Genomic DNA, 21,316 nt, shown 5'->3' on the forward strand with positions numbered 1-21,316 from the left:
TCAACTGGGAACTGCCCAAGCATCAAATCTCTGTTGAAACCATATTTTTGTGCATCTTCTGTTGATCAAAACAATAAAACAAGAACACAATATTTAAAAAAGGGCCTAGATAACATTGTCTTCATGTTCTCTACCTATCCCATCAAATAAAAATATAGATAAATAATAACTCTAATGTACATACAACACCAGAGGATTTCAAAACTAATCCTGTGATGGTGAGTCTATCAGTGGTGGTTCTAAGAAGCTCAATACTGCATTTTCAGCCATCAAAACCAACAAAACGATGACCTTCTTTTGACAGCTACCAATCAGCTTGCACAGAGACTCAGCTAACGGACAGGTATTTGAATAGGCAAGAACCATCCTGATATTTCCCAACAAAAGGAATGCTTATGGTAACCCACAGATTCGAGTCCGTTGGAAAAATCGTAACGCTACAAAATTTCAATACAAGCCATGTGGGGCTACGCCAAATTTTCTGACCAAAATTTGTCACTTCTCTTTTCAACTAAATGGTGGATAATGTCAGCCAAAACTTTTATGGCAGTACCAAATGGACTGTCATGTTGAAAAATGGGACTCCATTGAAAAACTACTCATCTTCCAATAACGAAAATACTGGAATTCCCTTGCTCGAGAAGCTGGAACACTGCACAGGGAGCTCCTTACCTACCTCAAAATCCCTTCTGCCATTTACCTGAAAGCAGAGATCAGCATCATAGTGTAGGATTCTTCTAAAATTAATACTTGTAAACAGAACAAATAGGGGCTCAAGAAGATGTTTTCTATTGGTGATATTGGTTCAGCTAAAAAGGCCAGGTTTGGTCGATTGTCATGTTCAATTCCATGAATTACTTGAAATAATGTGTAAGATCTTATTCTTATGAACAGGCTATGGTTCCAAATTCATGTAAAACACTTCTGAATGTATATAAATATCCAAAAATACATCACCTGCTTTCGGTCAACACAACAATAAAGACACTTATTTCCAATTCTAGTACTCAAGACTTGAGGTGGGATGTTTCACAAATTACTCTCGTTTTGCACGTAGACAGCACATTAATGCATAAATTAGAGACACCATACATATAAGCAAGGATATATGATCTAAATTAGAGTGCAATCAAACCGAGTTGAGTCAAGTAGCTAGAGGCTCGAGCTCAACTCAATTCAAAATACTCAGGCTCGAAACTTGACTTAAAGATCGATCGAGCCTTAATATTCAAGCTCGAACTCGACTCAATAAAAAAAAATATAATACTTGAGATCGACTCAACTCAACTCGAATATCAACTGAGCCATACTCGAGCTCCAGTTCAAGCTCAAATTCAAGCCTTGGTCATAATTAAAAAAATATAATTAAAACAAAATATAATATTATATTATATTTTAAAATATTAAATTGATAGTATATATTTTAAATAAAATACAATATTAGTAAAAATATATTCTTGTCTAGGCTCGTAAGCCTTCGAGCTGAGTATTTTGCTACTCAAGCTCGCAGCACCTCTAATCCAAATAACTGATTCAAATGCAGCTGAAACCATGTTGAACAAAGATTCACCATCAAGATAGAAACTACCTCAAATTTATACATTCCTCGTACTCCACCACCCAATTCAAGTACCAGCCCATGTGCGCGTATCTGGTATATCTTTGCTGTTACTCGGTCTCCCAGCTTCAGGGAACCTGCGCGAACACTGGTAGAACCAAAAGATTTAGGCTTCTCATCTGCATCATTCTGCATCAGTACATGCAACAAGTTTCCAGGTCTACTGTCAGTTTCTGGCTTGCTTCCACAGTAATCTTTTAGTTCATTCTCCTTCTTCATTTGTGTCTGATTCGGTGCACGCTTTCTATTAGTGGGGGTTGATCTGAAATCATCCCGATGTCTTGATGAAGCATTATAAGGCCTAGGTGAAGTTTTTGCACCCTTTCCAGACTTCTTGATGGAATGTTGACCAGCAGCAATATCCTGCGCATCACATTCTGCAGCACTCCGGATTACTACTGCTGGTGTGGAATTTGTTGCAGGCTCAACTTCGCTTTCTTCATCTACTTGGCAGGTAGGCACATTCTCCACAGAGGCCCAAACATTAACTTCTTGTTTTGGAGCAACAGAATCTTGACTCTCCAAATTCTTCTTTTCAGATCCAGCCCGAGGAAGCATGGCCTTCAGAGACAGTTTAATATTACCTCTCACATCCTGCCCAATGCACATTAATGATAGCTCCTGGCCCACAGTTACAACTTCTGAGACTCTAGATACCTGAAAAAATGATTTTAACAAATACAGCCAACGTATGTAACCAATCGTTAAATAACGCTGAAACTTACATAGGTTTCTGCTGGCTATTCAGATAAAGAAAAAAAGGAAGCTGCAAAAAACAACAAACAAGACCTTTGCAGTCCACTTATAATATATTGAATCTAATTCAAGAGAACACAGGTGTTGGATTTGAGCCTACAGCTAGACTTGCTGATACATGTGCTGAGAGCAGAGGAGGTAATATACTGATTATACTGAAAAAATAGCGTCTATGTTCTAAATTAAGCAATGATATATGCCGTTAGACCATAAATATGGATGATAGCCATCTCTACTTGAAGTAAGAAAAAACCTTAACACCATACAGAAATAAATATGCCCATTTGAACTGAAATACAACAATTTCCTAACCACAAACCGCAACCACCAATTCATAAAGAATAGCTAGCTAGAAACATCAAGTCTTGCCACTCATAGCTTCCTATATTCCTCTCTGACAAGTTGCACTCCATCATTTAGTCTTTTACAAGATCTCCCAATTCCCCTTTATAACATGATAAAGTTTCCAGCTCTTGCCTTCACAGATAATGTCTCTGCCCTTTACAGCACATGATAGGAAGCAATTCAATCAGTTTTTCATCAACTGGCCAATGTGACTCACAAGATTCCTTCAATGTACTCATCTCAAGCCCTTTTGTTCCTACAACATCAAAGACTTCTGAAAAAACCAAAAATACTGGCCAAATATCTGTCTAGGCAATGCCCCTTATAAGCAAGGATGATTACGTTATGATGCCAAAACCAGTTCATGAAGTGCGCATGTGCTCTTGTTTATTGTGGAACTTCTAACTACAAAAGTAAATAGATAAACCATCCATCAACTCTCACTCTCACAAACCTAGCTTCTGACATGCATTTTCTAAAACTCATGCACTCTCTTCACTCATGAATGGTTTCCTGAGATGATGTGCTGACAGCTTTTTACTTTCAGAACTCATGCTTTTTACTTTCTCTTCCTCTGTCCTTTGTATGTAGTTTGCTCATAATCTAGGTCATGACTCCTAAGAAGACTTTCCCTCATGTTACCAGTTGCAAATCTTTAGGGTGCCCATGTCCAAAAGGATTATAAATATTACTATCCTTCACAGAATAAGCAACAGATGCAGCTTAATATCGCAATCTTGAAAAGAGACCATCTACTTGATGGAAGACTCCGTTTTTCCTCAAAATGCAGTTTCTTTTTTGTCCTATTTTCTTGACACCGGCATCTCAAAGTGAATTTTTGAAGTATGAAAGGAAGCCCCCAAATCAGCAAAAAGCATCAGCAAAGATCTGATGGTCATCATATAACATCAATTTTATTTGATATTACAGTCACCCTTAAGTTGATCTATCAATTAAAGACTCTAGAGCTACACAATGTTGCTGGGCTATGGCTAACCACAAACACCATCTGAATTTGGCGTGTTCAAAATGAAAGGCATACAACAACAAATATATGGTAACAGACACGGCCAAAAGATCCCCCGTTAGGGTTGAATGTACATGCAAGCACTATCTATTCATGGGACCAATGTTCATAAACAGAGAATAGATCACAAAAACAAAGGGGAAAAATAAAGACTGAACAGGCAGCATATAAAACATGTCTAACATATAGGCCACTGCACTAAAAACAATCAGTAGGTACAAACAAGCCATCTCCAATTAAATTCAGGAATCCCAATAGACAGAGAATGTTATCAAGTAATTGGAAGAAAGAAAAAAGTCAAATGATGAAATAAGTTTAGCATGTCACTGTGTGTGCAACTAGATCAAATAAACCTAAAAGAGGCAGTAATTGACAACTAATGAAAGAATAACATGATCAGATCAAATGGAGCTGCTACAGAGGCATAACATACCGGTTCATGCGACAGTTCAGAGATGTGAAGAAGACCTTGTTGACCACCATTGAATTCCACAAAAGCGCCATATTCTTTAATTGATGAAATGACACCTTTGTAAATTCCACCAACTTCAATTTCACGTCCGATAAGAAAATCAACCTAGGTGCATAAAACAAATTTCTCATCCAGCTAAAACATCAGTCTTTTTTTGCAAGGTCATGCCGAAGAGGAACACAAGAGCTTTGTCAAAAATAGTGAATTCCAGTTGACTGCATTTTTCACAGTTTTCTCCCTCCTCAAGCACTTAATCTTTTTCAGTGCCCTTTAAAAACTTGCATATCATTCATAAATTATGTTTTGATATTGATAGCAGACTCAACAGTTGGAAAGATAAAAACATCCAAAGCTACAGCCTACAAGGAGATATAGCAGTATGGTAGACTAGAAGACAGGCTATACCTTCTTGAATGGATGAAATAAGTGAAATGATTCAAAGCACAATACCTTTTCTTTGGCTTTTTCCATAACTGACTGATTTTTCGCAACTATAGTAATTGTCCCATCACTCACAGCAATTCGTGCACCTTAATCAAAAAAAATTTAAAAAAAAGGTAACATCAAATAACATAAAACCATGATTAATATTATAACTATTTTTTTAAATAGATGAATCACTGTAGAGATATGAGAAATATGGAACATCAAGTTACGAGATGGTGGACTCATACAATGCAGATATACACATACATATTTAGAAAATTTCAATTGTACACAAGATCCATACATCAAAAACAAGAATCTTATTGTACAAGTATATATCAATATGGAGAAAGTATGTCCTGCCCTAACATTAAAACAATTAAATCGTGTCACTGAGATTATATCTATGCCTAGGAATAGCCATTAATGAGATCCCTACTAAGTACAACATATACAGAAATAGCAATCAAGGAAATACATCATGCACCTGGCACACATGTGCAATCACTTAAGGAGATAAAACCTTAATGTGAGCACAAACTCAAAGACCTAAAGAGCAACCACTAATAAGTTTCTATAGATACAGCTCTAGACATATGTTTGCAGGGTTATGAAAACATTCCAGCACTAATTGCCATGAAAAATGCAAGATACAGCTGCTAGAGTGCAAACTCAGCAGGAACAAAACAATGATGTAAAAGGAATCCTTTTGGAGGCGGCATTTCTTAACTTTAGTAGCCAGAATCTTCTGCCTAGGGTCCACGCACCCGCTTCAGAATCTTCCAGCAATCTCAAACCTAAAGCTGCTTCCTAAGTGCCTTCTTACTATAAATGTTTCTAAAATATCCAATTCCCTGAACTTGCACCCATATCTGCTCTCGCACCAGACCCCAACTATGGGAAATAAGTTCTCAACTGAAAATCCAATTAGAGTGTTGTGTTTATATTTCAAATTGTCCATCACAAAGCCAATCCACAATGGCCATGGCCATGGCTTTAGATGCTTATTTGTGTTTAGACAGTTGGATGCACAAAATGTGCCATAGGCATAGATAAATCATACAGCACCAAATTTATTTAGAAGAAACTGAAATTTTAACAATCCAGTTTAAGCTCGTGTAACCATAGCGCATTAAATATGTTTCATTTGGATAACATGTAAGCAAAAAATAAAAAGAGTTCCAAACGCAAAAATGTGTTCACTGGAACAGGCACATATGCAGTAAGTCAAAAGGCATTTTTTTCCTTTGAAGTTCCTAAATTAAAATTTGAAAGCAAAGCTTAAAAGGCACCTGTTTCTTGTTCAATTTTTTTCCTTTGAGAACCTAGAGGCCCAAGCAAGCGTCGAATCGAGTCATAGCTAAACTTCAAAGTTGCTGCCAAAAGAAATAGCAGTACGGCAGAAATCCAAGAAACCTACCAAAATCTGACTACACTAATGCAGAAAGCAAGGAAAAAAACAAATTAAGCTACCTAATCGAGGGGTACTTCCATCACCCATGGTACGTGGTGCACATATTTCTTGCTCCATGCGGTCAAGGATATGATTGCGACCCTTTTGTGCCGGTTCTAAACATTCGCAAATTATGTCTAGAGGTATTCCAGCAGGTTTTATATCTAACTGAATTGCAGTAATTCCTTTTCTTGTTCCGGCAATTTTGAAGTCCATGTCCCCCAGGTGATCTTCAAGACCCTGGAATTTTCCAAAACAGTCAAGGTACAGCTAAAAAAGATAGGAGTTCCAAAAACTAAGGATGCAATGTTGCATGTGTGAAAATCTTAACATATGGGAACAGAACAAGGTTGAAATGCTAACTATTTTCATTCCTTCAACTTAAAAAAAAAAAAGAATTGATGCATGTGTAGGCAATGGACCATGTTTGGATATTCAAGTTTTTAATTGATTGTCTGATGTCAACGAACCAAAGTAAATAATTTGCAACCCTACCAATATATCTGTCAGTATGCGATAATCATTTATCATCCCAGTTGATGGATCCACTTCTGTAACAAGGCCCACTGAGACACCAGCTACATGTTCCCTTACGGGAATGCCAGCATCCATCAAAGCCATACTTCCTGAGAAGAGAATAACAATAAGTTAGTATTTAGCAGAATCATAAAATAGAAAACAGATATCCGATGACAAAGAAAATGACTGAGAAGATTTCTCTTTTCGACAATAAAATGACTATAACAGATAAAATTGCCATTTACAACAATGAAGGGAATAATTCTATAAAAAGTATATGTGAGGATCTGTGCGGCATGTGTTTACTCCATCGGTTAGGCATCAGGTAAATCTTGGATACTTATACAAGGCCAACAAACCCAACTAACACCTTTTGTCCAGCCTTTTTGAATAAGATCCCGCGCTCTTAAAAATAGTACCATAGCAGACCCGGCCCATGGCCCACACAAACTAGAAGCTATTGCAGCATAGATCCATTTGAGGCTGGCAATGGGCTGACCGTGGTGTTCCTATTTCGATTTGATTAGATTTGGACCCTTAACCTGGCATGAACGCCATGGCTTAAAGAGGGAGTATATATATAAAGACCCATGCAGACGTGTGATTAGTCCCACATCAGTTTTGCATTAAATAGATCGTGAATAATATACAAGGCCTACAAACCCAATAACACTTTTTTGCCGGCCTTTTTGGTTAAGGTCCTGGGATGTTATAGTATAATGATCAAAAACAAGAACTCTACCCAGCACAGATAATTATATGCATATTCAAATCATATTAAGATCATACAATGTTAATTGCAATCAGAATTATCTAAAACAATTACTTACATACTTTGATACAGGAATACAACTCTAAAAACCAAAATATCGGTCTTCAAAATTTCCTTTGTTAATATTGTAATACTGAAAAGGAGGACATCATATATCAATGATTGCTAGAAACAAGAACACTGATACTCTGCAATAAACTTTCTATCAATATGAGCTCCATCAAGAAAAACTGTTCAGCTCATAGCAGTTAAAAAATGAAAATGATGAAGCACAACATCCTGCCAAGAAAGTTGCAAATTCAGAAGGAACAAATCCTGAGAACATGCAATACCCTTATGAGAAATGGAGGCAAAATCATGAAAGAAGTGGAAGCCTCCCAAAATTAAATCTCTGCTCCTTTTGTCAAATATACTTGAGGGTGGAGGATCTTTGAGTTTGGGACCATGGAGTTTCTTTGACTTGACCTCACCTTACCCACTAAAGTATTTGCAGGTCGAGATTTAACAACCTATAGATGAGATGTGTCGTTAGGCATTGCACTCATCACCAAAGCATACAAGCATGTGCTCTTGATGTTACATAGGTAACAAAGTCATAAGTTTCTCCCACGTGCATGCAGTGTACAACATTCATACAGCAGGTTGCAAAACAACATATCGTTTTTATTGGGCTATGAGTCATCCAGGATCTGACATATAGGTTACGGGGCAGAAACATAGAATAGGCCATTCCCACAGCAGTATTTGCACTCGATGGCTTTATTCAGGATCTTAAATTTGATAAATCTGAATGTTACTAATGTTGAAAGAAATCAAGGAAAATAAGCAAAAAAACACTATCAACACAATAGAACAAAAACCACTATCAACACAACAGAACAAAAACCACTATCAACAAAATAGAACAAAAACCACCAAACCAAGTGCTGACATTCAGAAACATAGAATAGGCCATTCCTCAGCAATATTTACAGTCCATAACTTTGTTCAGGATCTTAAATTCGAGAAATGCAAAGATTACTAATATTTAAAGAAATAAAGTAAAATAAGAATAACCAAGAAACACTATCAACACCCAATAGAACATGAACCACCTAATCAAGTGCTGACAGAGTGCTTCCATCGAAGTCAACAGTGTTGCTTTATAAACTATATCTTAAACTAGATTTCAATTATCCAAATGATACCACTATATGGGTCTACCACCCAGGTCAATATAATGATGGTACCTCCACATACGGTTGCCATGGAAGTAGAACCATCAGAGGCCATGACTTCTGAATTGACACGAACAGTGTATGGGAAGTCATCTTCTGGAGGTAATACAGCAAGCAAAGCCTTCTCCGCCAGAGTACCTACAAACAGTCAATTAGAAATGCACATATATTCACAGTAAGTTGAAGTTTGAGAAATAAACAGATGGAGAATTGCATAAGGTCATGACATCACAGGCCCAAATCTAGCTATACGCTGCAAATATTAATGCAGTTGGAGTAGAATATCTCAAATTTCATCACATACAGTAAAAGAAAAACATTTTAAGAAAATCATGTTAATGCTTCAAGCAATAATGAGATATCTAACAGCAGGTATCGCATACTATGATTGTTTCATTACTTGATTTATTCAGTATATGATAAAAGAACCATGTTCTAAATTAGCAAAAAACCAAAAAAGTCAACAAACAACAACAACAACCAAGCCTTTATTCCTTTAAAATAATGTCACATCTAATGCAAGCCGAACTAGTTACCATATGACATGATGATTCTTCATGAACTTCTCTGCAAAAATCCATAAACTGGCCAACTGGCCCACACAACACGCACAATATCTCATATAATAAGGAAGTGGTTTTTACTGGTAGCATAAACTTTTCGATCTTCAAACCAACAAACACACAAACAATGACAACAATCAAGCCTTTATTCCTTTAAAATAATGTCATATCTAATGCAAGTCGAACTAGTTAGCATATGACATGATGATTCTTCATGAACTTTTCTGCAAAAATCCATAAACTGGCCCAACTGGCCCATGCAACATGCACAGTATCTCATACAATAAGGAAGTGGTTTTTAATGGTAGCATAAACTTTTCAATCTTCAAACCAGCAGTTAAACTCCTAGAAGGATCTCCAAATGAGACACATCCACGAATACACATTCATTAGACTAAAGGAGACTAGTAACATCTATACAGTCCAATGAATCAAATTCTGTAATCATTTAAGAAAGGAAAGATTTGCTCAAGAAAGAAGAGACTCCTTTGGAGGGAAAATAACAAGGAAAAAAGAAATTTTGCTATCTGCATTTGCATTTTGGCTTATTAAATAAATAGCGGAATCTATCTAAGTTCGAGGCCAAAGTGAGAGTAGAGAGTGAATGCGCGCTATTATTCATGCATAAGCAACAAGCACGAGACAAACAGCCGAACCACTACGAGGAATAATGCTTCCACAGACAAGCAGAGTCACCATATAAACACTACAAAAGATGTAGACACTTATAAAAACTAAGCATAGACAGCATGAAGATGTATTCTGATGTATACAAAAGGCTAGAGATTACTTTCTCTACCACCTGCCCACTTTTTTGCCCAACGTTAAGGTGGATCGCTCAGCAAGTAATTGACATGAGAAAGACTAAGTGAGCATAAGGTATACAATTCAACCTTAATGAAGAACAAGTACTGAGCTGTCGTGATTATCAAAGAGGCATGGTCAAATACGTATCAAAGGACTAGCAAGAAAGAAAGCACAAGAAGTAAATGAGATGGTATGATGTTAGAGGGAAGGGTAGGTCAATAGACAAAATGATATAGCACATAGTGGTGTCATAGTATGATCAATAAGCAGAGAAGCACCACACCATTGTGAGGGTACATGAAACTCAATGCAAGAATGGCCATGCCTCGTAATGAAGGCTCATACAGTAATAAGACAAAAAACTTAAAACAGTGACACAGCCATGCAATTATAGGTCACTGACACTGGCTGAGCAATTTAGCAACAAATTGGATGACAATGTCAAGTAATAGGTAACTTTGCTAACAAAGAATCAGCAGTTTTCTACTTGGGCCCATGCAAAAGAAATCATATTTACAAATAATAAATGCATGTGGCCGATGAACTGAACCACCAACAGATGTCGCACATGGCAAGAGAGGTAGTCAAATGTCATGACAGGAATAGCAAAGCTAAGATGCAAGTTTTCATGGCACAATAAATGGACAAGAAACATGGATAGGTCATGAAGGTGCCAGCACATAACAATAACACTGAGTAGAGCATAGTGTCTGCCTACATATGAAGAAGTTAAAATAAGATTGTAAATGAATAGATCAAACATCAATGGATGCATTTATTCAGTAATTTGACTTGATAAAAAGACCTCAAGAAAACCATGTTCTCTTGAAATGTCTTTATTCGACAAGCCATGGTGGTCCAATAGGCACCACTGCTTTAGCAGCTAATTCAACTTGTTTTAAAATGGCATACTCAGATCTTCTCATGAATAATACTTATAAAGTACAAACAAATAAATTCTTGATCTGACACCCCCAGATAATCTTAAAAAAGCATGCTGTTATTTCCTATGTTCAATTCAGACAAAATATGGGGGGAAAAATCTTGTGAGAAAAGTGGCTTGGTTATAAGCTTAAGCTTTCTGTAAACAGCATGAAATAGATGGCGTACCATGTCCAACTTCACGCCTATTCAAACCCCCGCGCTTGCCAACCTCATTGATTGAGAATGGTGGAAAACTATAGTGAAGCATGAAACGTTTTGTAGGGGGGCCAACAATAGAGTCCAGTCGTTGAGCATCTCCTGGAGCCCCAAGTGTAACTGTGCATAGTACCTACGAATGCAATTAAAAAAGAGAGAGAAAAAAGACTGCTCCTTTAGCTAGTATACTAATATAAGAAAAAAATAGCATTCTCCTTTTACGAAGAAACAAACAGAAAATGGAGAAAGCTAAACATTTGAAGGTATACTAGTTTAAGAGATAATAGTGTTGCCCTTGTAAGAAGAAGCAAGCAGAAAAAGGAGAATGCTAAATACCTGAGTGTCTCCACGCGAGAAAAGTGATGATCCATGTAAAATGGGATATGTACCAGATTCACAATACAAAGGTCTAACTTCATCAAGTTGTCTACCATCGACTCTAATACCTTCCTTGATGATCCTATGGCGAATTATCTAGAAACACGAAAGGGTTACTTTATGAGGCCAAAAACTGACATACTTGAATTATATATGGTTTCATGAATGAACATAAAACCACGATAAAGTGCATAATGCGCTTGACAATCAAAAAAATTGTTTAATAACCAGATGTAAAAAAAAATGATGATGATGATGATGAACAAATTTATGAGGTTGGAAAGATAAACAATGGATCAGTTAAATTAGCAAAGTTTTGTTAGATAACATCAAAAGTCACGAATGTAGTTGTACCATGTGTGCGTGTAGTGCATGCTTGTAGTCATGTAAGTGTGCCTGTGTCAGTTAGCAAGGTTCATTCTTATCTAGTAATGAGACGAGACATAAAAGGGCATGCAAACAAAATCACTATTAAGGAGACATCTCAGTACCTTTTTCCTAACCGTATCAATTGCCTTTGGCAGAACATTCAAGCTCTCTTCATCACTTTCTTCTTCAAGTTTGGCTTTTACAGCTTGAGTAATTTTATCCAAGGCCTCTCCACGTTCAAACTAACAAAACACAATGTATAGCATTGGTTGAGTAGTTGGGCTCAGACTTTTCCAGATTAAACTTCCATTATTAAAGATAGAGGATATCCTGTTATAAGAAAATAAAAGGTGTGCAGTATGGCACCTTGCCATAAGTCGAATCTGTAAAGACAGCTTCAATAGGTGCTTCTGCCAAGCTCCGTATCTTCTCCAGTGTCCTATCTGAAATCATCGATAATTTATATTCTTTCTTCTTTTTGCCAGCTTTTTCAGCTAATCTAATCTGGGGGTCTATGTATTTGACAGCCTGCACATCAGAATCATGATCTTATTACCTCATGTTATCACTGCAATTGTCAAAGACAACAAAGACCGCCCACTGCACCAACCTCAGGATGTGCAAGCTTTAATCCAGCTTCTAGATCTTTTTCTGAGATCTCACGAGCCTGTACATCTATCATTAGCGTCCTGTCCCTTGTACATGCATAGATCAAGTTGAGATCACTTAAGCTTAGCTGCATAGTATGCATTAAAATAGTATAAGGCCATCTGAAATCATAGTGAAAACATCTTATTAAAGCATATAGGACAGTGCAAGACTGCAAGACGATATATGGTGAAATGGAGACAGTCACTGAAAACCATAACTAATTATGGATCAGAATAATTAAAAAATACTTACAGATAATAGATAATATTACCTCGTTCATGGTTGGATTAAAAACAAATTTCCCATCTATCCTCCCCACACGTATCACTCCAATGGGCCCATTCCAAGGGACATCTGATAGCATAAGAGCAGCAGATGTGGCATTTGCTGCCATTACGTCTGGATCGTGCTTCCCATCAGAAGAAAGAACATTTACCATGACCTATGAAACACCAAAATTTATCCAGACCAGGGACAATTGGCAATCCTTGCAAACAAACACTAGGAGAAATTTGCATAGCAAAGAAGACCTGGACATCATGGTAAAAGCCAGGAGGAAAGAGTGGGCGGATGGGTCGGTCAATAATACGACCACATAAAAGTTCACGTTCCTTGGGGGCACCCTCCCTGCGCATGAATGTGGTAGGAATGACACCTTGTGCATATTGCTTTTCTTGATAATCAACCTTAGAACAAGAAAATACTCAAAAATTAACTGAAGGAAGAGAATCTGCAAGAAACTTATTAGCTAGAAACAGAAAGTAGATAGATCCCAAAAAAAAATGAGAAGCAACAAGGGCCAAATGTCCATGGCAAACATACAAAGTTATCAAATAAGCTGCAGGAAAGAAAGTTGCATCTGATATTTATTGATCCTCACTAGTATTAGCTAGGGATGTTAAAGTGATTTTAAACACTCTACAACACGACACTCTAAATTATTCTATTTGAAGTGGGTCCTGGTGCCTTCCTATAGAGGCAGGCACTGGTACTGCTGAGAGGGGTAGAGGATAACGCTTTAATGAAGCATAGATTCTACTACCACCCACTAAAAAATCCAAGATCAAATAATTAAGGTAACATTTGAATGCGTAGTTTTATAATGATCATCATATATCAAAATTAAGTACCTTGAAGATTTCCTTTAATTCAGATTGGCAGAACGCTACGTTGTACGTTTTTTTCCCTCAGTACAGTATGCAACAGGACACCAATAGAGATTTTTTCTTGTCATATTTCCAGATGGTATCGAAGCATGACCTTTTCTTCGATGTACTAAAGGTTATCAAATATGTATGGTAAAGAGGGACTAGTTGAGTACTAAAAGAAACGCAGTCCTTAAAGCTCTAGCACCAAATGATGATTTTTTCTTTTTCTCTGATTGCAGTAAATTAAATTCCGCAATCGATCCAGCTTAGCCCCCCGATCAAATGATGATTCTTTCTTTTTCTCTGATTGCAGTTAATTAAATTCCACAATCGATCCAGATCAGCCCCCCGATCGAATGATAATAGGACCACAATTTCGAAGAAAGGGATCAGGAAAGAAAGGATTGAGATGGAGCACATACGGTGAGGGGCAAGAAGTCGCGAGCCCCATCCCCCCTTGCGGAGGCGACAGTGGAGAGCACGTTGGTCTCGTCCATGGTGATGACGACGGATCCGTTGGCGAACCTGGCGATCTTGCCGGTCTCGAGGGAGATGGTGCGGGATCCGATCTCGAACTCCTCCCTGAAGGTCTCCAGGACCTTCAAGCCGGGGACCGGGCCGGCAGGGGCCAGGGACTCCATCTCCGGGGGCTGGGAGAGGAAGCCGAGGCGGCCACTGCAGAAGGAACGGAAGCCGAGGCGGCGCCACGTGAGGAAGGAGGGCACCGACGCCATCAGAGGGTAAGCCCTCCCCCTCAGAGCTGCCGCCGCCGCCGCCGCCATGGCGCAATGAAGCGAAGAAGGAGAAGGACAACGCCGAGAAACACACAGAGGAAGAGAGAGAGGGGGGGGGGGGGGGAGGAAGACACAAGGGGTAAGGGTTTTAGGGTATAAGGGTTTATCAAGCGGGAGGAAGGCGAACAATAGCTCCCAAGCAAATTGGGTGAGGGCGGACCCGAGCCCATTGATAATTTTGGCTTATTTGTACGACATGTCTCCTCCAAAATTTGCTTTCCCTGCATGATTTAGGTTATTTTAGATTATCCGTATAATTTACATATTTTCTTTTTACCAATTTCATTTTCATACGCTTGTTCTCTCTCTTCTATTGATAATTCATTTCTAAACACTAGAAAATCGACCATCTATTACACAATATATAAAAATCTTCTTAGGCTTATAAGTATTGATTTTCAAGGTAGGTATAAACAAAGGTTGCATATTGGGTTATGTTTTGTTTTAACCTAGGCTTAAAGTTGATGGTAGGCATATAGTTATGGTAGAAATAATAAAAATAATAACGAAGAAGTATGAGTAACAGAAGGAGGACTATAATAAAAACAATAACAAAGAAGTACGAGTAACCACCAGGGGAGGAGAAGGAGAAGTAACAAAATTAATAATAACAATAACAATAAAAAGTATGTAAAGAATATCAATTTAGAAAATATATTTAAATAAGTGAATATTTTTAAAGGTATAGATGAAACAATCTAATTGCTTTTGGGCCCATAACTTGATAGTATTGTTTATAATTCATGGGGCACAATTTTGATATAGTTATACCAAATAAAATAAAAAAATTGTGCTAGTGTAGTTCCTCCTATATAACTTTTCATGACATGCTTAGATTCTACATGTCTGTCTATTTTGCTGGAGAGCAAACATGGTAGCCTGCATATTTTGTTGGGTCCAAAAAATTAGACAGAGTTGAAGTATCTCGTAATTATGGCCGCATCTCAAATTTATCATGTTTTTATGACTCTCCTTAAAAGATTTGAAATTTGGTGTTCTTAAGATGAGTTTGCCATGATCGAGTGCATAGTATATAAGCATCCTTGCAAAATCAATAATCCAACTTTCGTGCTGATGTCCTCTGCAATTACTGTTCGATGGAGAAAAACATTAAAAAAAAACTATATATGAAGTGTTTCGATGCGGCACTGGGATGATGCTTACATAATATTCTTCAAATGACTTCCTTGACCTAACCACTAGTGTCTAATGGGGCACGGGAGGGACATTGGCCTGTATCCTGTGAATGGTCGTGTTGCTGGAAATTGGACCCGGGGGCGATCGTCCGTCGAGGAGGGGAGCTGTCGGCGGACGCGAGGGAGTGATGATGCGTCGGCGGGCGGCGTCCTCTGTCGGGGTGCCTGCAGAAAAGCCGGTGGCCGGGGCTTCCGGCGCCGGCCCTCCGATGCTTAAGTTAGAGGGGGCAAAATAGTGTTTAAAGAAAATGGGAGCAGTCGTCCTCTCTCTTTCTCTCTTCCCCCCCTTTTTATAGGGGGGTTTATCTGCGATGTGACCGGACAAGGCCGTCATACAGCTCGGCATGTTGCTTGATCCGGTGCACGGACAAGTAAATAATTACACTGATGTCGGAGGTAAGGCCGTCGTACGACCTGAGCCGTCACGCGATCGGGTGAATCATTGCATTGATATCGGCGGTGAGGCTGGGGTCAGACTTATCATGGCGGACAGGACTCTGCCGAGCTGATTTGCCGTGGAGAACTGAGGATCCGTAGATGAAAGGAGCCACGCGCATTAATTGTTGCGTAGGCCGGAGATTCACATTAATTGTTGCGTAGGCCGGAGATTCACATTAATTGTTGCGTGAACTGAGGATTTGCCGGGATCATGTGTAATAAATGCTGGGGCAGTGGCTGGATATGGCCCTTGGCCGGACATCGGAGAGGTACGGCCGCGGCAGGTGGTCGACAAAGACCCGCCTTTGAGGTCGGAAGTCCTCTAGGTTGGATGATCCGGGATCGGACGCTCTGAGGTCGGGCGCCGACCTCAGTTGTCCGGGGTCGTCGACTGCGTAATCTTCCGGTGGCAGGGTTATTGTATTACTGGGGGAAAACCGTATTTCCCCAACACTACCCCCCGACTTCCGAGTTCGAGCTGTAGGCTCGGACGTGGGAAGTAGAAGTTGTTATCGTGGTTATCGAGGTCGAAGGGGACCACGCCCGCACCCCTAAAGCTTCTGTAACGAAGCCCGCGCCTTTTGAACCTTCGAGGTCGCTTCATGTGGTGGATTTATGATGAGGTCCGCGCCCTTAGGCATTTCGAGGTAGTTATGGCGTGGGTTGCGCCCTTTGGCCCGTCGAGATCGCTTTATACAGCGGACTTATGACGGGGTCTGCACCCTTACGTATCTCGAAGCAGCCATGATGATGATTACGCCCTTTAGATCTCCGAGATCACTTTGAACGGCGAGCTCATAACGAGGCTCCCCGGGCCCGATGAGGTGGCGCCTCGACCTTATAATCGACGCCGCCTCCTTAAATAGGCATGCCGTTTCGCCCTTCGAAATGAGCACGTGGCATGATCTGAGGTCGGACGTTTCCGATTTCGTATTGGCGGAATAACGATCTGGGAGGCTGGGGTTATCTCGGCGCTCCACGTGTCCCTGAGGTTTATTAAATGAAGGGAGCGGAGGTGATGTCCGCTCGTCTTTTAAGGTGATCCGGTTTAGTGGGCCTATGATGAGGCCGTGAGATCCGATGGGACGGCGCCTCGGTTGCGTACCTGGGATATTGATCCGGAGTAAATGCGATGCTTCGGGTTCCGAGGTTGACACCTGGCGCGATCTGGACGGGGGATGGAAACTAAGCCCGCCAATCCGGGCCGTCAGGAGGGTCTATATAAGCCCCTCGAGTTTGCCCTAATAGTCCTATTTGGTCGCCCTTTGCTTTTGCCGTCCCTACCTCCGTTCTCTCTCCCAACGATACTTTGCCGACGGTCCCCGGAGCGGTTTCCGGCAACTCTTTCCGTAGGTTCTTGCCCCGTGCTATTTAGGGTTTACCTCCTTCTTCTCCTACCTACTCCTCTCATCTTTTAGTTTACTTCAATTTTCTGAAAAAATGGGTCTTGGTCCGGAGGAGGTAGGGTCAAGCTTATCGGGGGAGGAGCTGGAGTTAATCCGCTCCCGGTTCTTCTTCCAGCCCGGGTTTCGTCTCGAAACTGCAGGGCCGGAAGACAGGGTGACGCGGCCGCCCCCAGGTCGGATCGCGATTTACCGCGAGACGCTCTGGGCCGGCCTGCGGTTCCCTGTTCACGAGTTCGTGAACAACTTGCTGGTGGAGTATCAACTCGTCCCAGCACAACTTGCTCCGAACTCGTGGAGAACTATTATCGGGTTCTTGTCCTTGTGCCTCGCGCACGGGATTCCGATCTCGGTGAGCATTTTCCGCCGGTGTTTTTTATTAAAGAAAAACCCGGCGGATGCAGAGTGGCTATACTTCGCCTTTCGGGGCGGTATGTCGCTCTTCCAGGGTGCCCCTTCATCTATTCATGAGTGGAAGGGGAAATTTTTCTTTCTTGCATCCGAGGCGCCGTGGGGGTTCAACCCGAGGTGGGGGCATCCTCGGTTGAAGACTCTCAACAGGCTCTCCGATCCCTCGGGGAGGGAGCTGAGGGTCTTGGACTCCCTACGGGCCCTCGGGAAAGGATTCAACCTAACCGAGCTCCTACGGGAGGGCGCCTTAGCGAGCGTGGGTTTGAGCTCGGCGCGCCCCGAGGGTAAGAATAGTTGTCTCGTCCTATTTTTACCTATTTCTTCTTTTCGCTAACACTGATCTGACACTCAAAAAAAAATTTTGGTTTCAGACATCCCCCACATGCCGACTAGCAGCACATCCCTCTTTTCTCGGCTGAAGAGGCGGGAGGCCGAGGCCGGCGGGGCCATCCCTCAGCCCCGGAAGAAGTCGAAGTCGGCCGCTGCTTCCACCTCGGCCGGGACGGGAGGCCCGGAGGCGGGGGTCTCTGCGGATGCCCGAAGGCGGGCGCCAGATACCGGCGATGCGGGCTCGGCAACCCCACTCCGTCCTACCCCTGTCGCCCAGCGGGGAGGACCGTGGTGATCCGACTGCGGCCTCCAGAGCCCGGGCCGAGCAGGGGCCCCGAGGTCCCCAGCTCGGGCGAGCCGAGCTCCCCGAGGGATCAGGCGGGGAGGTCAGCCGAGCCGGGGTCCCCAATCCTTGAAGGGAGCTCGGCCTTCCACAATGCCGATACCGCGCGCGCGGTATGTCGGCACGCCATGCTTCCAGCGGACCGGGCCGAGTTCCGGAGGGCGTCGCTGGAAGAGATCGTCGACAGTACCTACTGTAATACTGTTCGGGTGAGCTATTGCCTTAACCTCTCATTGGCTACTAACTTATGCATACACTGCCTGCTTTTTACTTATAGCTGCTTTCTTCTTCTTTTTTCCTCTTTTGCAGCGTATCCATGAAGTCGACTCCCTGGTGTTTATTGCCCAAAGTTGCCAGGCGGAGACTCGACGACTCAGCCGGCAGTTGGAGCCGGCCAAGAAGAGGGTCGCTGAGCTGGAGGCCGCGCTGGCCGAAGCCGAAGCGCGAAGGGAAGCCACCGAGGCCGGGCGACTCGCCGTGGTCGAGGTGCTCGAAGAGGAGAGGGCCGCCCATTCGTTGACGAAATCGGCCCTGCGTGCCTCGGAGGCGCGCCTGGGGGAGGCCCAGTCCGAGGTCGCGGGTCTGAAGTACGAGGCTGGGGTCTTCCGCCTCAAGATCGAGCAGCTCGAGGCCCGGGAGAGGAGGGCGCTCGAGCGGGCCGAGAACGCCGTGGAACTCTTCAAGAAGTCAGAAGAGTTCCGCGATATGTTAGAGGAGGAGACTGTGGACGGGTTCCTCCGAGGCTTTGACAACTTCCGGAAGCAGATGGCCCGGATGTGCCCTCAGTTCGACCTCTCGACGGTCCGTCCGAGGATGAGGTTCGGGTACGGCCCCGACGACGATGACGACGATATCCCCGCTGCCCTCGTGTCCGAGGAGGACCTCGCTGAGGTCGAAGCCGAGGCAGTTGAACCGGCGAGGGCGGAGGCCATACCTCGTGAAACCAGCGAGGTTGTTCCCGCGGCGCCAGCCGAGGCCCCCGCCGTAAACCCTGAGCCCGCGCCCGCTGCAGACCCTGAGCCCGCGCCTACTGAAGGCCCGCAGGTCATTCCTGTAGACGACGAGGGTGATGCTAATGAAGCCGCCGCCTCTTAGGACTTCGGTTTTTTCTCTGTTCATTGTAAACGAGGTCGGCCTACAACTTTGTAAAAGGCCGGTTTCTAGTTTTGTACTTAGCCTTTTGGCGTTTCATCAATGGAAGCTTTTTCTTTCACTTCTACATTTATTCTTCTTCTCTGTCTTTTCCACTCGGAAACGAGGTCGGTACTTCTGCCGACTCTCGACTTCGTATCCGAGCCTTCGGATAATATTAATAAAGACATGTCCTTTGGCTATGTCTTACCTTTCTTCTGGTGTGTATAAGTGTCCGAACTCTGATTACGCTAACTAGGGGGGGCTCCGAGCTTAGACTTTAGAAAATTTCACCAAGTCTTGTAGCTCGGATTCGTAGGTCGCAGAGGTTGCCAAGTTTGGCTTTTAGGTTCTCATGGCTCCGGGTTCGGGCTTCGGGCCCCCAAGTGGGGCCGCGCTAGACCTGCATAGGTCGCTACCGAGGTGCTCGGCCAAGCTTTTGAGCCTGGCTCTTGGGGCGCAGGCCCATAAGAAAGTTGTCCCCCAAAGGGGAGCTTAGGCCAATAGTCACATCGTCGCCAGGTTTTTCGCAGTCATTGCCCTCGGACTCTGCCGAGATTCAGGCGAGCGAGATTGGGGCCTGTAAGGAACACCTCGGCCTTTGAGGTTATCTTCACAGGTTGACATCGGAGTCTGGGCATGGGGGCCGAATTTGGCCCTTGCCCATAAGGGTTTATATGAGTTGTGGTGGAGATCGTCGGTAGACGAAGCATGCACAAGGTCAGCGGGAGATTAATCTTACACCGACTTGTAGAAGCAATCCGACCTTGGCCAGATTAAGGTCCCGATTTCAATCGGGGTTTCACTGTCAATACGTAGATAAATATAACAAGGCGAGCGTCAAATAGGATGTACCTTTTGTGTCTCCAAAATTGCGCCCCTCGTATCAGAGTAGGTGGCCTTATCTCCTCGCCAACTTCCGAAGTCATTCTTCGACTTTTGAGGAGCTCGGGCTTTTTATGAGCCCTATGGCGCCCGCCGAGGTTGAGGGGGTTTGGGGATGCTCCATCAATCTGCGACTCTTTCCGAGGTCGAGGGAGTTTGGGACTCTACGGTCGAGCCTCGGGGCATCTCGACCTTAGTCGGGGGATCGTGCGCCAGGTCGGTGGGTCTGGGAACGCGCTACCGACCTGCGACGCTTCTCGAGGTCGAGGGAGTTTGGGACTCTACGGTCGACCCTCGGGGCATCTCGACCTTAGTCGAGGGATCGTGCGCCAGGTCGGTGGGTCTGGGAACGCGCTACCGACCTGCGACGCTTCCCGAGGTCGAGGGAGTTTGGGACTCTACGGTCGACCTTCGGGGCATCTCGACCTTAGTCGAGGGATCGTGCGCCAGGTCAGTGGGTCTGGGAACGCGCTACCGACCTGCGACGCTTCCCGAGGTCGAGGGAGTTTGGGACTCTACGGTCGACCCTCGGGGCATCTCGACCTTAGTCGAGGGATCGTGCGCCAGGTCGGTGGGTCTGGGAACGCGCTACCGACCTGCGACGCTTCCCGAGGTCGAGGGAGTTTGGGACTCTACGGTCGACCCTCGGGGCATCTCGACCTTAGTCGAGGGATCGTGCGCCAGGTCGGTGGGTCTGGGAACGCGCTACCGACCTGCGACGCTT

At 43.0% G+C, this 21,316-nt stretch overlaps 1 protein-coding gene across 1 annotated transcript; it reads right to left on the reverse strand.

Moving 5' to 3' along the window:
• LOC103711579 (polyribonucleotide nucleotidyltransferase) lies at positions 1 to 14,531 on the reverse strand. Its single transcript, XM_008797792.6, has 16 exons — positions 14,084 to 14,531; positions 13,044 to 13,199; positions 12,785 to 12,955; positions 12,473 to 12,598; positions 12,229 to 12,390; positions 11,985 to 12,104; positions 11,452 to 11,589; positions 11,086 to 11,248; positions 8,618 to 8,743; positions 6,593 to 6,723; positions 6,118 to 6,337; positions 5,937 to 6,020; positions 4,669 to 4,748; positions 4,180 to 4,323; positions 1,589 to 2,275; positions 1 to 700 (listed from the first exon to the last, which is right to left on the reverse strand). Exons 1-16 carry the CDS (start codon positions 14,441 to 14,443, stop codon positions 596 to 598), a joined length of 2,973 nt encoding a protein of 990 aa, XP_008796014.5. The 5' UTR covers positions 14,444 to 14,531; the 3' UTR covers positions 1 to 595.
• Between the last annotated feature and the right edge of the window lie 6,785 nt (positions 14,532 to 21,316).

Source organism: Phoenix dactylifera, chromosome 15 (assembly GCF_051530095.1).
Source record: "Phoenix dactylifera cultivar Ajwa chromosome 15, Ajwa_hap1_PhDact_Kaust_v1.1, whole genome shotgun sequence".
NCBI classification, from domain to species: domain Eukaryota; kingdom Viridiplantae; phylum Streptophyta; class Magnoliopsida; order Arecales; family Arecaceae; genus Phoenix; species Phoenix dactylifera.

What these genes read in the sequence shown, in the direction of transcription:
- LOC103711579 (XM_008797792.6), bottom strand. Translation starts at nt 14,443, where the DNA reads ATGGCGGCGGCGGCGGCGGCAGCTCTGAGGGGGAGGGCTTACCCTCTG. An exon ending in CTGAACTGTCGCATGAACCG is followed by an intron (nt 2,276 to 4,179) that starts GTATGTTATGCC and finishes TCATTTTTTCAG; the next exon opens with GTATCTAGAGTCTCAGAAGT. An exon ending in GAGGAATGTATAAATTTGAG is followed by an intron (nt 701 to 1,588) that starts GTAGTTTCTATC and finishes CTCTGCTTTCAG; the next exon opens with GTAAATGGCAGAAGGGATTT.